The 12059-nt window shown below is 43.2% G+C and overlaps 1 protein-coding gene across 2 annotated transcripts in view; it reads right to left on the reverse strand.

Annotated features, from left to right (window-relative positions):
* Window positions 1–12059, reverse strand: part of LOC142564283 (venom metalloproteinase antarease TserMP_A-like) — a 39758-nt gene that overhangs the window by 16122 nt on the left and 11577 nt on the right. For both annotated transcript variants that reach the window (XM_075675228.1, XM_075675227.1), the window contains exons 9-12: window positions 7749–7798; window positions 7526–7634; window positions 2518–2685; window positions 649–787 (exon numbers count right to left, since the gene is read on the reverse strand). In XM_075675228.1, the coding sequence (XP_075531343.1) occupies window positions 649–787; window positions 2518–2685; window positions 7526–7634; window positions 7749–7798 (466 nt within the window). The remainder of the gene's footprint in view (window positions 1–648; window positions 788–2517; window positions 2686–7525; window positions 7635–7748; window positions 7799–12059) is intronic.

A 12059-nucleotide genomic window follows, 5' to 3' on the forward strand; every position in this document is an offset into this window, starting at 1 on the left:
CATCCTCCTCCTCCAGTGGGTGAAGTCCGCCTATAATGCTATGATGAAATCTGTGAACCGTGGAGAGATGGAACCTCTGTCTTTCAGCACAGTATGGCCCGATGCACTAAGCATTAGGTCACGATTACGTCATTGCCTCGCTTGACATATTACAACGTGTATGCTTCCATAGTGCTAAAGTGGCGCCTTCAAACGACTGTTGCACGCGTCCCGTACCGGTTTCTCGCATTCTTCTCTTGCGTCACAGCTAGTGCTTTGAGGTGCTGTGCGAGGATGAAACGCCTTCGGGATAAACCCAGGAAAACGTTTAGGTACAAAGATAAAAGGCTAGTCCGATGAGCCGAGGAAAGCTATTCGCTTTAAAAGTAACTCTTTCGCTTAAAATCAAGAAGGGGGCCCACTGATGGAGTAGCCAAGTGTGACATGAACAGTTACAAACAGGAATAAGGTGCCTCAGGAAAGCTGGCCAACGTCTCGATAGGAGGCGAAGATAGGTCCTCCATCGAAACGATGGCCAGCCTTTCTGAGACACCTTATCTCTACTTCTAACCTTTACATCTTTGCTTTACTATATACGCCGAATGATTTGCATGGTTGTTATGGTAGCCTACGAGTCTCATTTTATGACATTTGCATTGACATACTCACGGTGCATTCCTTTGATTGTAGTGATCCAGACTCCCTGCGGCAGAATTTTTTGCGGGACAAAGTGTCACCGGGATACCTACGCGAGTTCTTAGGCAACTTGCCTGTCCAAGTATTTTCTATGCAACGTGGAGGGACAAGCCTGCATGTGTAGGACAGCCGAGAAAGAAAATAAGGAAATATTCGTAGCTTTAATAGAGAAGAATTTGAAACGCTTGGAACCAGTACAGTCGCGAGCAAAAGTCTGGAGACCATCAATGGCACGAATATGCTTTCTTTCCTTATAGGCGCTTAAGCATGATACTGAAGCAAACTGGTAGAGCCTACACGTGTGGCCGTTTCACCAATGTTTTGCAGTTGGACAATTTCACGTTTCACGGCTGAGCTAAGAGAAAGTAATTTTTTTTGCTGATGCTGGGGGGTCTTCAATATTTCGCTCCCGACTGTACATGACAAGGACTAAAGAAAGAAAGAGAAAAGATATGCATAGTATGCCCTTCTTATACAAGTGGCTCGTGCTCTCCACTATCTCTTTTTCACTGACAAATAAGACCACTTATATCGTCCTTTTTCTTATTCAGGAAAAGCAATATATATATATATATATATATATATATATATATATATATATATATATATATATATATATATATATATATATATATATATATATATATATATATGCACGTACGAGTATAACTTGTTGTTGCACTTTCTAATGTGCAATATACAGTCTTGAGGACCGGTTACATGAGTTACTATGATTTGCTTGGAATGAAACCAGGAGGTTAACAAAGAAGCTCGCGAACAGGTTAAGGACCGCGTAAAGGGCGATGTAAGGAACAATGGTATGGGTAACATTAAGACACAGGAAGGGAGCAGTGTAGATCAGAGAGCAAACGGGGATAGCCGATATTCTCGTTAACTTTGGAGGTAAAAAATTGGAGCTTGGCAGGTCATGCCATGCGTAGGATGGATAACCGGTGGACCATTACATATACAGAGTAGGTGCCAAGAGAATGGAAACGCAGTCGAGGATGGCAGAAGACTAGGTGGGGTAAGGAAATCAGGAAATTTGCTGGCGAAAGTAAGAATAAGCAGTGCAACGCAGGGATAATTGGAGATCGCAAAAAGAGGTCTTCGTCCTGCAGTGGACACAAAAATAGGATGCTTAATATGATCACGATAATGAAGTGCCTTTGCCAGGCTTGTGATCTCGAGCTAGAGCGACAGACATTGGCAGCGAAAAGACAGCAATACCGCGTTAACGCATAGTCAAGTTTGAGAGGTTGAACGCAGAGCTAAAGAGCGTTGGAAAGTTTGATGGGTTCGCTGCTTGAACTAATTTTCTTGCGTGGCTTTTCTATCGCAGGGACTAGAGGGACAATGACAACTACGTACGCGTCCGATAGTAGGTGCCGAAAAACGAGGCAAATACACAGCGAAACCAGAAGAAATCGAAATTCCAGTGAAAATCACAAAATCTATCCCCACTAGGTTTTGCAATGATACTAATAACAACAGCAAAGAAAAATGAATAATGAATCGCCGATTACACACTACGAACAGCTACCCTTGATAAATGAGAGGTCTCGGTTTATAAGCGTTGCCAGAGAGCACAATGGACGCGTAGCGAGACATTAGGACGCTCACCAATTCAAAGTTATTTCAACTTAAGCTTTTAGACTTGAACGCGCCATACGAAATTAAATCTTACGCGACTTGAGGATGAGCGAGAAATGAAGAAAAAGCAGGGAGGCTAACCAAAGACAAAAGTGGCATGGTTTGCTGCTGTGAATGGGGGAAAAACATCCAAAGAGAAAGAAAAGAAAGAAAAAACAAAGATGAGTAGGCAGGTGAACTCTCGCTTACCTTATGAAAACCACAAACTGCTCTTGAGAGCACTGTGAAAAAGTAAACTGGTTCTCGTCCTTCAAGTCGTAGCTCATGATGTGTCCATCAGTCCAGCGGCAATGGTATGCACCTTGGTTTCCTGGAATGCCTGGTACGGGCGCCGCTTGATCATGACTTGATCCCATTCTGTTTGGGTTGAGCGACATGGCAATTGTTGCACAAGTTTATCGCGCCGACATCAGGTCCTCTTCAAGTTATAGCCTTCACGGATCTTGCAATGACTAATTATGGTCGTCTAATGATCGAGTTCCTTCTTTTTCTTTTTTTCGCATGAATTGCACACAGCATACTATAATTATGTTCAATCTCACAAGAAACTTGCAGCACTGCCGAAGCAGGTAATATCCTTGTGCTGAGAAATTTAGTTTGGGTCTTAACTGTCGGATTACTGGCGGGATTAGACAGTTCTATTTTTGTTTAGAACATCATACGTAGCTGCGATACGTGAAAAGTTAGGACCTATCTCATTCAGGTTGTATACAGCAAGTTTCTCTGGCGGTTACCGATGCTAATCGTAATAGCCACCCCAACCGTGATTACTTTGCAACATGACGGCGCACATACAGCACTGACTGTCCGCTTCGATCCGAATTCGCACTTGTTACTCGCTCAACGATCCGACAGAAAGAACTAAATGAAAAAAGTCCTCCATCGCTTTGTCTCATCTCGCTCTGAGGGCAAAGCGTTAAGAAAGTTTTGTCGTTGGTATCGAAGTCAGCTGTTAGTTTTGACTCTGCTAGGACCCCACAGGCGGCACCTAGCCGCAAAAGTGGTTTGATTTTCGCTTAACAGGTGGCACTACAACGTTATCATTGATGTTCCGCTGACGATGAGAAACGCTACGAAGGCGTAATTGCTCACGGTATCATTAATTTACTACCCCGCTCTAGTCTGAAACGCGATGACAGCAGCGAGCAAATTCCAAATAGACGCGTAAAGACGATGCGGCGCGGCTGAATATTTACAAGGGCATTAGCACATACTAAGGAGGCTGCGCATGGCACTGCTGAAAAAGCGTACAGACGAAGCAAAGTCCTATCATATTCATGTAAAGCCCCAGCTTATAATTACAATGCCCAAACATTCGTTGCGTCAATGCACCAACCATGGAGCTTGTGCCGACAGGACGGCAAGCTGACGCTGAGCAGACAACGCGGCGCTGATTAACCCATCTTGAGAAGCTTTCGGCCTTCCTTTTGGCTAACGAGTTCTGCATCGTCCACAGTGCTTCAAGAAACTGCTGAGATAGAGTATAAGTTAATCTGTGCTTATCTTCTTCGTGAGAAAGAATTTCCTTGAGCGTGTTTTGCTTTTGACATATCGGCCCAGCTGAAATCAGCAAAGGGCAGGAATTTTAATGAAAACAAACTAAATTGCAGTTTCATCCGAAGGGTGAAGCACTGACAGCTTTAGCAAGGTTTAGCGTAACACTTGGACTCCTCAGACACAGTTCCAACACTACGCGAGTGCGACCTGTTGGAGCTAGGCAGCACACAAGGCAACCGCGGCTGTGTAAAAAGAACTGCGCCCTAGTAGCTACCAGGCGTCTCACAATGTTGACGTGAGGAGGAGCATTTTTAGTGGCATTCGAGGCGTGGAACCTCGACGGTGCATGAGTTAAGGCCAATGGGGGACACCTCACACGACACCTCTGTGCCGCGTGCTAAGCAGCTTCGCTGGTCATCCACCTTGAGAGAGTGGAATGGCTTATGATTTTTTTCCACCAGCTCTTGTTGTATATCAGCTGAAATTTGGGCGAGTTTGTGAGACTGCATACTTGATATGAAGCGCAAGAAACAAACGAACATGCGGACAGAGGACAGGAAGACCAAACAGGACGAGCGCTATGTTACAGGCTAGCGCTCTTCCTGTCTGGTCTTCCTTTCGTCACTCCCCGTGTTTGTTGCCCTCTAAGTCAAATACGCAACTCTAGTTGTGTCGCTGTAATAGGGCTCTACGTTAAGGCCGCAACATGATAAGGCACTTAAATTGCATAAAAGTAGGTCAGCCAACGGCGCTCATGCACGTAAAATATTGCTTGATTATCAATATCCCTAAAGTCAAGGCAATAACAATAATAATATACGCTTAGACCAGCTTCGCCCAACCGCTCGAAGTCACATTAGCTTTGCTACCACTTTATCGCAATCCTTTCTTGTCATACAAAGCCCACAAGTGAACAATCCTGGCGATTACCAATGAAGTGCAGAAAGGAAAAGAATTGGAATATAATCATCGAATTATCTTGGCCTGGTACCTCTTAGATCGGATAAGGCCATGAAGTGCGCTTCTAAGCAGCGACGTCAATGCTAGAGCCCGAGCCCGCGAACATTTCAGTGGGGGATGCTGGCGATGTCTAGCGCTGTGATTTTTCTTTTTACAAAGCGCGATATTCCGCGGTAGCATCCGACGTCATCATCAGGGCTTCACATTTAGCGGACGTATAAGTCTTTGTTATTCTCAAACTGCTCTAACTAGACACGCAGCGCTAACCGTCAGCGGCGCGTATGTCAGTGCGTTTTGCTCTTTCGAAAAGTTTGTATCGCGCTCTCACTTGCATCGGCGAAAGTGCATAGCGCATCTCACTGCTTCGAAACTCAAACCAGCTGCATGTTCCAGCAGTCGTCTCTAAAATAGCAATCCTAATATTTGGGTGCAGTGTTTCAAGATCATTTTCATCGGTGCGGTTGGGCGCCACAACTGCACGGCACAGGTGATGGTCCGAAGATTAGTTTCGCCAGAAAACGGGCACAGTTTGGTGCATTCATAACACCCTGTAACACAGAAATGCCGGAGGTCAACAAAGGATTTCGCAGAAATACGAAAACATAAAAAATGGGCAGTTTCTCTCTATGGCAGAAAGTGCTGAACACAATGCAGGGTTTAGAGCTGCGCTGGTGTTCGTTGGTTGGCGTTATATAACACTTGCGGTCTGAATGTTCAATAAGACGGAATATTCAATAATGGACATTTTGGCTCGTTGGTCCTTCAGTCTCGTTGGGCACTTCGTCTAGTCAGTCATGTGACCTGTCCGAAATCCGTCTCGTTGCACATTCGGTCTAGTCGGACATCCACGTTCTCAATCTGCTCTGACAATACGCGGTGTTAACATGGGGGTTCAGCGCAACATGCGACGCCGCAGAAACATCGGTGTGGCAGATGCTAACAAGGTAAACGTACCGAAGCTTTCATAAAAGCCCATGCGTTAAGGGAATGGATGTTAATCAGCCGTTTACGGGGCTAAGCGCCTTCTACGTAAGAAGACATTGCCGGAGGGAAAAAAATAAAGTGGAAGTGACGCCATATTCGATTAGAAAAAAAAAATAGACGTCATTTTTGGTTATTGGACCAAAATGTTTTTTCTTCTCTTTCTTGTAGGCATGCTATGAAGGACGCGTTTTTAAACATTTTACAACTCTCCACAAAAACCCGCGGTGGACAAGGCATCGGAAATTTCTAACTCCATTCGATGAGTGTTTCAAGTCGTTGCCGGCTTTTTAGAATGCGGACACCTGTTTAGTGGCAATCAGGTCAATGAAAATTAGGGCTAGCGCCGTTCCGCTTTGATTTCGCAGCAACAATTAGCACTCTTCGTGTTCGTGACCTCAGAAATAACTTGGCCCATAGCTTCGCTTACATCAATTCCCACAGTGCGTGGGATCCACATCTTTTCTTTCCTTTATTTTCCGAGCTGACCAAATCTTTTAAATTAGAGCGATATAAATAGCGGGACGTTATTGTCGCCATTCGAATTCCAAGGTCAGCAGCTTCTAGACAGGGAGTAATTTGCCCAGTTATTTGCGCAAATAACTAAGTTACTATAACTAAGGTGTTAAATAATATTCTTATGCGGTTAAAGCAAACAAGCAGCTTGGAGCCAATCTTCAATGTTGTCTGAGTAAGCAACGAAATTTTCATTAAAGAAGTTCCTCTAGGCTTTACGCGAACGAATATATCGCATTTGAGGGCTCTCTGAAAGCGAAATTAATGCGGGATTAGAGCGCCCATGAGGTCGAGCTCACAGTTTCCCCACGTTCCTGTCATCGTGCCATCATCATAAACGGCATGAGCCGGTGAACCTGTGCCTTTTAGCTGTCCCTCTATCGGTTTTCTAAGCACAATTATTTGCGTGTAGGTTGTGTAGCTTTAATGCTGGTATAGCATCGAACACCTGCCGCATAAAAATTGCTGCGTCTCTAAAGAGATGCGCAACGGAATGATGGCGCGGATTTAACGCGCCTTCACAGACGTCGCGATATTGCGCTGCCACTGAAGGCAAGAGACAATTTTGTTGGGCCCCGCAAATCGTCTAAAGTTCATACTACTGTTCAAGTAAATCTGCCATGAACTTCAAATTTCAACATAGCGAAGACAAACCGCAAGGCACCTTTTTACGGGGCGATGCCAGTGGGGACAGTGCAAGGAGGAGTCATTGACGTCATAGACGCTCTTTTACCGCACAAGTTTCACTTTTAGAGAGCAAACGAATGTCAAACATTTGTTCGCGTAGCTTTTCGCAGGAGCTTATTTATTAACATTCTCTTCGCTCAGCTGTACAATATCGACTACGAGCTCCAAGAGGCTCGTTTGCTTTAGTCACCTAATAACAATTATTAAAACGTAACCTAGCCTACCTTAAGAATACAGGTAGTTATACTTCAGTAATTGCGCACATAACTGCGCAAGTTACTCCTTACATAGAGGCTGCCCATTGAAATCTCAATATCGCCACTGTGATCTATATTGCTCTAACTTTAAAAGTATGGGGCAGTTAAAAAGAACGCAGAGTACATGCGCATAGAGTAAGGACAAAGCATGGAAAGCGCGTGGACTCAGGCACAAAATCGAACACAAGATAAGCATGAATGATACAAATAAAGCCTACATCGAATTATACAAACTAAAAGTACCACCTAGCAAAAGAAATAGACAACACGACATATGCGGTTTCAAAAGTCATACGTACAAGTGCGCCAGCTCGTGAGCTAAATGAACAATGCCGGCATATCCTCTCCCGATGTCCAAGCTTTCCGCCACCCTTCGCCTCGTGCACATACCTCCAGTCATGGCTAACCCTAAACGTGAAATGGGGTTGCCCAAGAGGGTACACATAGACCAGACTCAGTAGCAAACATTTAACATCGAGCCTACGCAATCTTACATGCCATGGCACCGCATTCGAGCCTCACCTGCTACACCTCTCCTGATCTGTCCAGTGCTAACGCTGATCATGGAGTGTCTGAAAGAGTCAAAGCATGGTCGCTATTATAACGTGTCCTAATTTGAAATTCCATGAGATGTCTCACAGAAGAAAACTAAACAACACGGTACCATTGTGGCTTAGAACAGCTGTTTGATAAAGGTGTCTGCTGTATCGGCATTTGTGATAACTTTTATGGCAAGTGCTATGACGGGCTCTTTCTATGCTTGTTCATTTACATTTCGGCTCAGTATTGCGAGCATCTTTCCTTTTAGCTGCATTTAAGGAGATGGTGCCTGTTAGTGCCACCGGGTACTTTGTGACATGATAACAATGCCCACAACGACATTAATAATGGATGCAACAGCTATAACAATTACAGTGACATCACTTCTAAAGTTCACGTAAGAAACAATTGTTCCTGAAAGTTCACAATATACAAGTGCTCCTGCAAAAAAGAAGTTCATGATTAGTGCTACATATTCTGCAGAATCCTGGCTAGCGCGGACACAACAAAAGCCATGAAAACAAGATAATGCGCGATTTCTAAAAGAACAAGTGTTGCATCGACAATGACCCCTTCAATCAGAAAGTATCACTGAGCTCTCTTAAGGCATTTATATTTATGTATTCTTTACAAAATACGGTGCAAACCTTGCTCAAATAAGTTGGGACCTATACCATGAATATATAAAGATTTATGCCTTTCTTCGTACTAAGATATTTTCCTGGGTATTGATGTCTTATACGTACGTGATGCGCTATGACATGAGATGAACAAAAACACTCTTGTTAAAAGTAGATTTCCCTGTTATTGTTAGGTAGAGGGATTTTTATGCTAGAAAGAACACGAGGTAGCCACTATGAGACATAGCAAATCGGAGAACTTCTCGTTAAACGTGATATTGTACCTCTTGAATTATAATTTCTATCGCATTGCTCTGTCCATCAAAGCCACGCCTGACGTTTATTTTTGGTTATTAGCGTATTACATCTGCATTCAGCGCCATGTTCAAGGCTCTTTCTTCTGGCCGTGGTTAGCCAGAACATTGAAACATAAGTGGCGTCTGCATATGTAAACAACGGGATTGAAAGGGATGCAATGAGGTGATGGTGCAATCATATTTACTTGTTTAACGAGCACGTCCTTCGTACGGCTACCAACGTTACGTAGTCGACTGTACACAATTAACTACGTGAATGCTGTGCACGGAGCACCGGAAACTGGGCTATGTCAGTGCACACTTATAGACACGGAGCACACAAGCAATGCCGAGATATTCGCTGTCTACTTAGACAAATAAATTCGTTTGTTCACTCACTTACACCGTATTTATTCGAGTCTAGGCCGATATTCTTAAAAGAAACGTGAGTTAGGAAACACCTAGGGTTGCTTAGATTCTAGGATCTTGGTGCTAGGAAAATGGTATGCCGATAAAGCCACAGGACAGTACTCTGTACCGATTACTCTACGCTGCCGCTGCCCTACATTACTGAAGATCACTGCAACGCCAGACCACTGTGAACGCACAGAATTCGTACACCGCGGGAACAGTCATTGTGCGTCTTTTTTAAATGTTGGCTTTCGGCGTGAATGCAGCAACGAACAGGACGTGTCATTATACAAAGGTACCTACAGCAAGCCGGTGCAAGGGGGGGGGGGTTGGCACAAAAAAAATGGTAATATAAATGTTATTTGGCTTTTGTGGCTTTTGTCGTTTTATTATTATCTAGGTCTGCTTCATTTCGAGGAAAAAAAATTATGCAGTTCCAAAGTTCCGGTGAGAATCCATGTGAAGCGAAGCTTTCGCGAAGCGGTTAATGAGCTGCCATAAGTTTCCCTATTTCGTTCCTTCGTCTTTGGCGCCAAGAAATTGGCGCCCACGTGTCCTCTCACGTACTCGCGCTACGCATTGCGACAAATCTTACACACACTTGTATTTCCTCATTCCGTCTTGGTTATCCTAAATGTTGCGGCCGCTTCCTGGCCAGTCCGTTGTGCATATGTGCCATAGTATGGAAACCATAATCACGAGCACGCAGTTATCCTCTCAAAAAGCTAGTTTACGTTGGCACGATATGTAGCCACTGATCTCTACCTTAAGGAACATAGTACTTATCAGTTTATGTACCTCCTACTAACTGGCCATGCGCCATTGTAGCACTCGCTACTTGACAACCTCCCTTCGTGGATATGTGCCGAAGTATGGAAATAGCGATCACCGTAATAAACATGACAACACGCTTCCTGGCCTATCTCCCGTTGTTGTTAAGTGCCATCGTATGGAATCATCATGAACCCGCGGTGAGCAATTCAGAGAGCTAGTTGGAGTTGACACGATGTGTACCGCAAATTTTTTGGCAATCCCTCTTTGTGTGTGTGCCATAATATGGAAAGCATCATTACAATTAACACGCTGACATACTTTTTGGCCGAACCCGCTTTGGGTATGTACCATAGTAGGGAAGTCATAATCAGCATCAACACATGGCGATCATCTCAAAGCGCCAGGTGTCATTGGCACGATATGTACCGACTCAGTTCTTAGCCTGTTTTGAGTGTGTACGACGGTACGCAAATCATCTTCATAATTAACATGCGGACATGCTTCTTCGCCTATCACACGTTGTGGGAATATGTGCCATAGTATGGAAATGATCATCATCATCAACACGCGGCGACAATCACGACTTTAAGCCTATTACAGGAGTGGTGTAATTCAAATTCAGTAGCGGTTAATACGGATAGAACTAACGCTGTACTGTTTACGCAACAGCAAAAGCACGCAAACTGCAATACTGATATTTATCTCGGAGCAGAAAGAATATAATTAGCTGATAATGTAATAATGGTAGGGGTTTTAAGCTGATTATCTTATGGCCCATATTGCAATTTATAAATTCTGGCAGTGGACTTCACAAAGGCGGATCCACTTGGAACGAATTCTCAGGACATCATTTGAAAAATAATTTCGCGAACTTTGCGGAGAAATGCATTGGCGTTTCAGTTACCTGTGTGCTTCAGTGCATGAAACGACGTTTTGTTAACAAATTAACTGGAACGCCAATGCATTTCTCCGCAAAGTTCGGGAATTTGTATCTCGAAACTGGTGTCATCTTGAAAATTCGTTCCAAGTGGATCCGCCTTGCGAACTCCACGGTTGGAATTTGTAAATTGCAATATGGGCCATAATGTAAGTAGTTATAAACTTATTTAGTGAATTTTTATTAATTAGTGAATTTTGTATCTCAATTTTTTGTGCAAGTATTGTCCGCCGCTTCGAATAGGCCAGCTCATGAACTAGAATTGTGAGTTCTGCAACAAGCAACTTTTGAATATTTTTGAAAGTGTTCGCTGAAACACCCTGTATGTATAGATGTGGATGTATTGTACTTCTGTAATCCGTTTTCCCATGGTGTATTCGCTGTAACTGAATGCCAAAGAAAAAGGCGGCATCCCGTGAAGCTTCTGTTGTTCAGCTTTTTACTCCTTGTCCTTGCATTTAAATAAAAATTTCTATAATATATGAAAATATGGAAGGAAAATGCGAAAATAAACTTGAAAGTTGAAAAATGAAAGTGCTAGTTTGTGCTGGGCACAAAGGAAGTCTAGGTGAGAGCCGTTACCCAAGATGGCGCCCTTTTCACAGCTCTTGTCAAGTGTCGTGTGCTAAACAGCTTGCGAAACAAATCATGCTTATTTCAGCTTATAATCTGCAATATTCTAGGTTGTTCATTGATTAGCGGAACCACGGAAGCCATCTGGCGACAACACAGAGTAGTGCGGCTGTAGTCTTCTAGAGCATAATCATTTATTAAAGAAAACATAGAAACATTATGAGCCTGCACAGATGATTCTTATTCCTGCAGCTGTAAAATAATACAGAATGTTCAGAAATGGCAGACAAGCAAGTCTGTATTGAAAGCGTTCGAAGACTTGGAATGAGTTCGCTTTTAGGCCCTGTAAGGTACTTTCAATAAATAAATAAATAAATAAATACATAAATAAATAAATAAATAAATAAATAAATAAATAAATAAATAAATAAATAACGCTTACTAAAAATGTCCGAAATCTTCTGTTAGGAAACTGACTCAAAGGTGTAAAACGCGTCATTTAAAAGAAGCTACCAACATAGGTGGCTTCTTGCGTCGCTTTCAACAAACATAGTGCCAGTTGGAATGGAGATGAATGAAAGGAATAGAAGAAAGAAGACCGTTGCCTTCTCGTTGCGACATATAGTTATTAACTAGTGAAGGACCTAGAAGTGGTGTCTAGAGTTACCGGCATTCTCCTACG

Source organism: Dermacentor variabilis, chromosome 11, assembly GCF_050947875.1.
Source record: "Dermacentor variabilis isolate Ectoservices chromosome 11, ASM5094787v1, whole genome shotgun sequence".
Lineage (NCBI taxonomy): Eukaryota > Metazoa > Arthropoda > Arachnida > Ixodida > Ixodidae > Dermacentor > Dermacentor variabilis.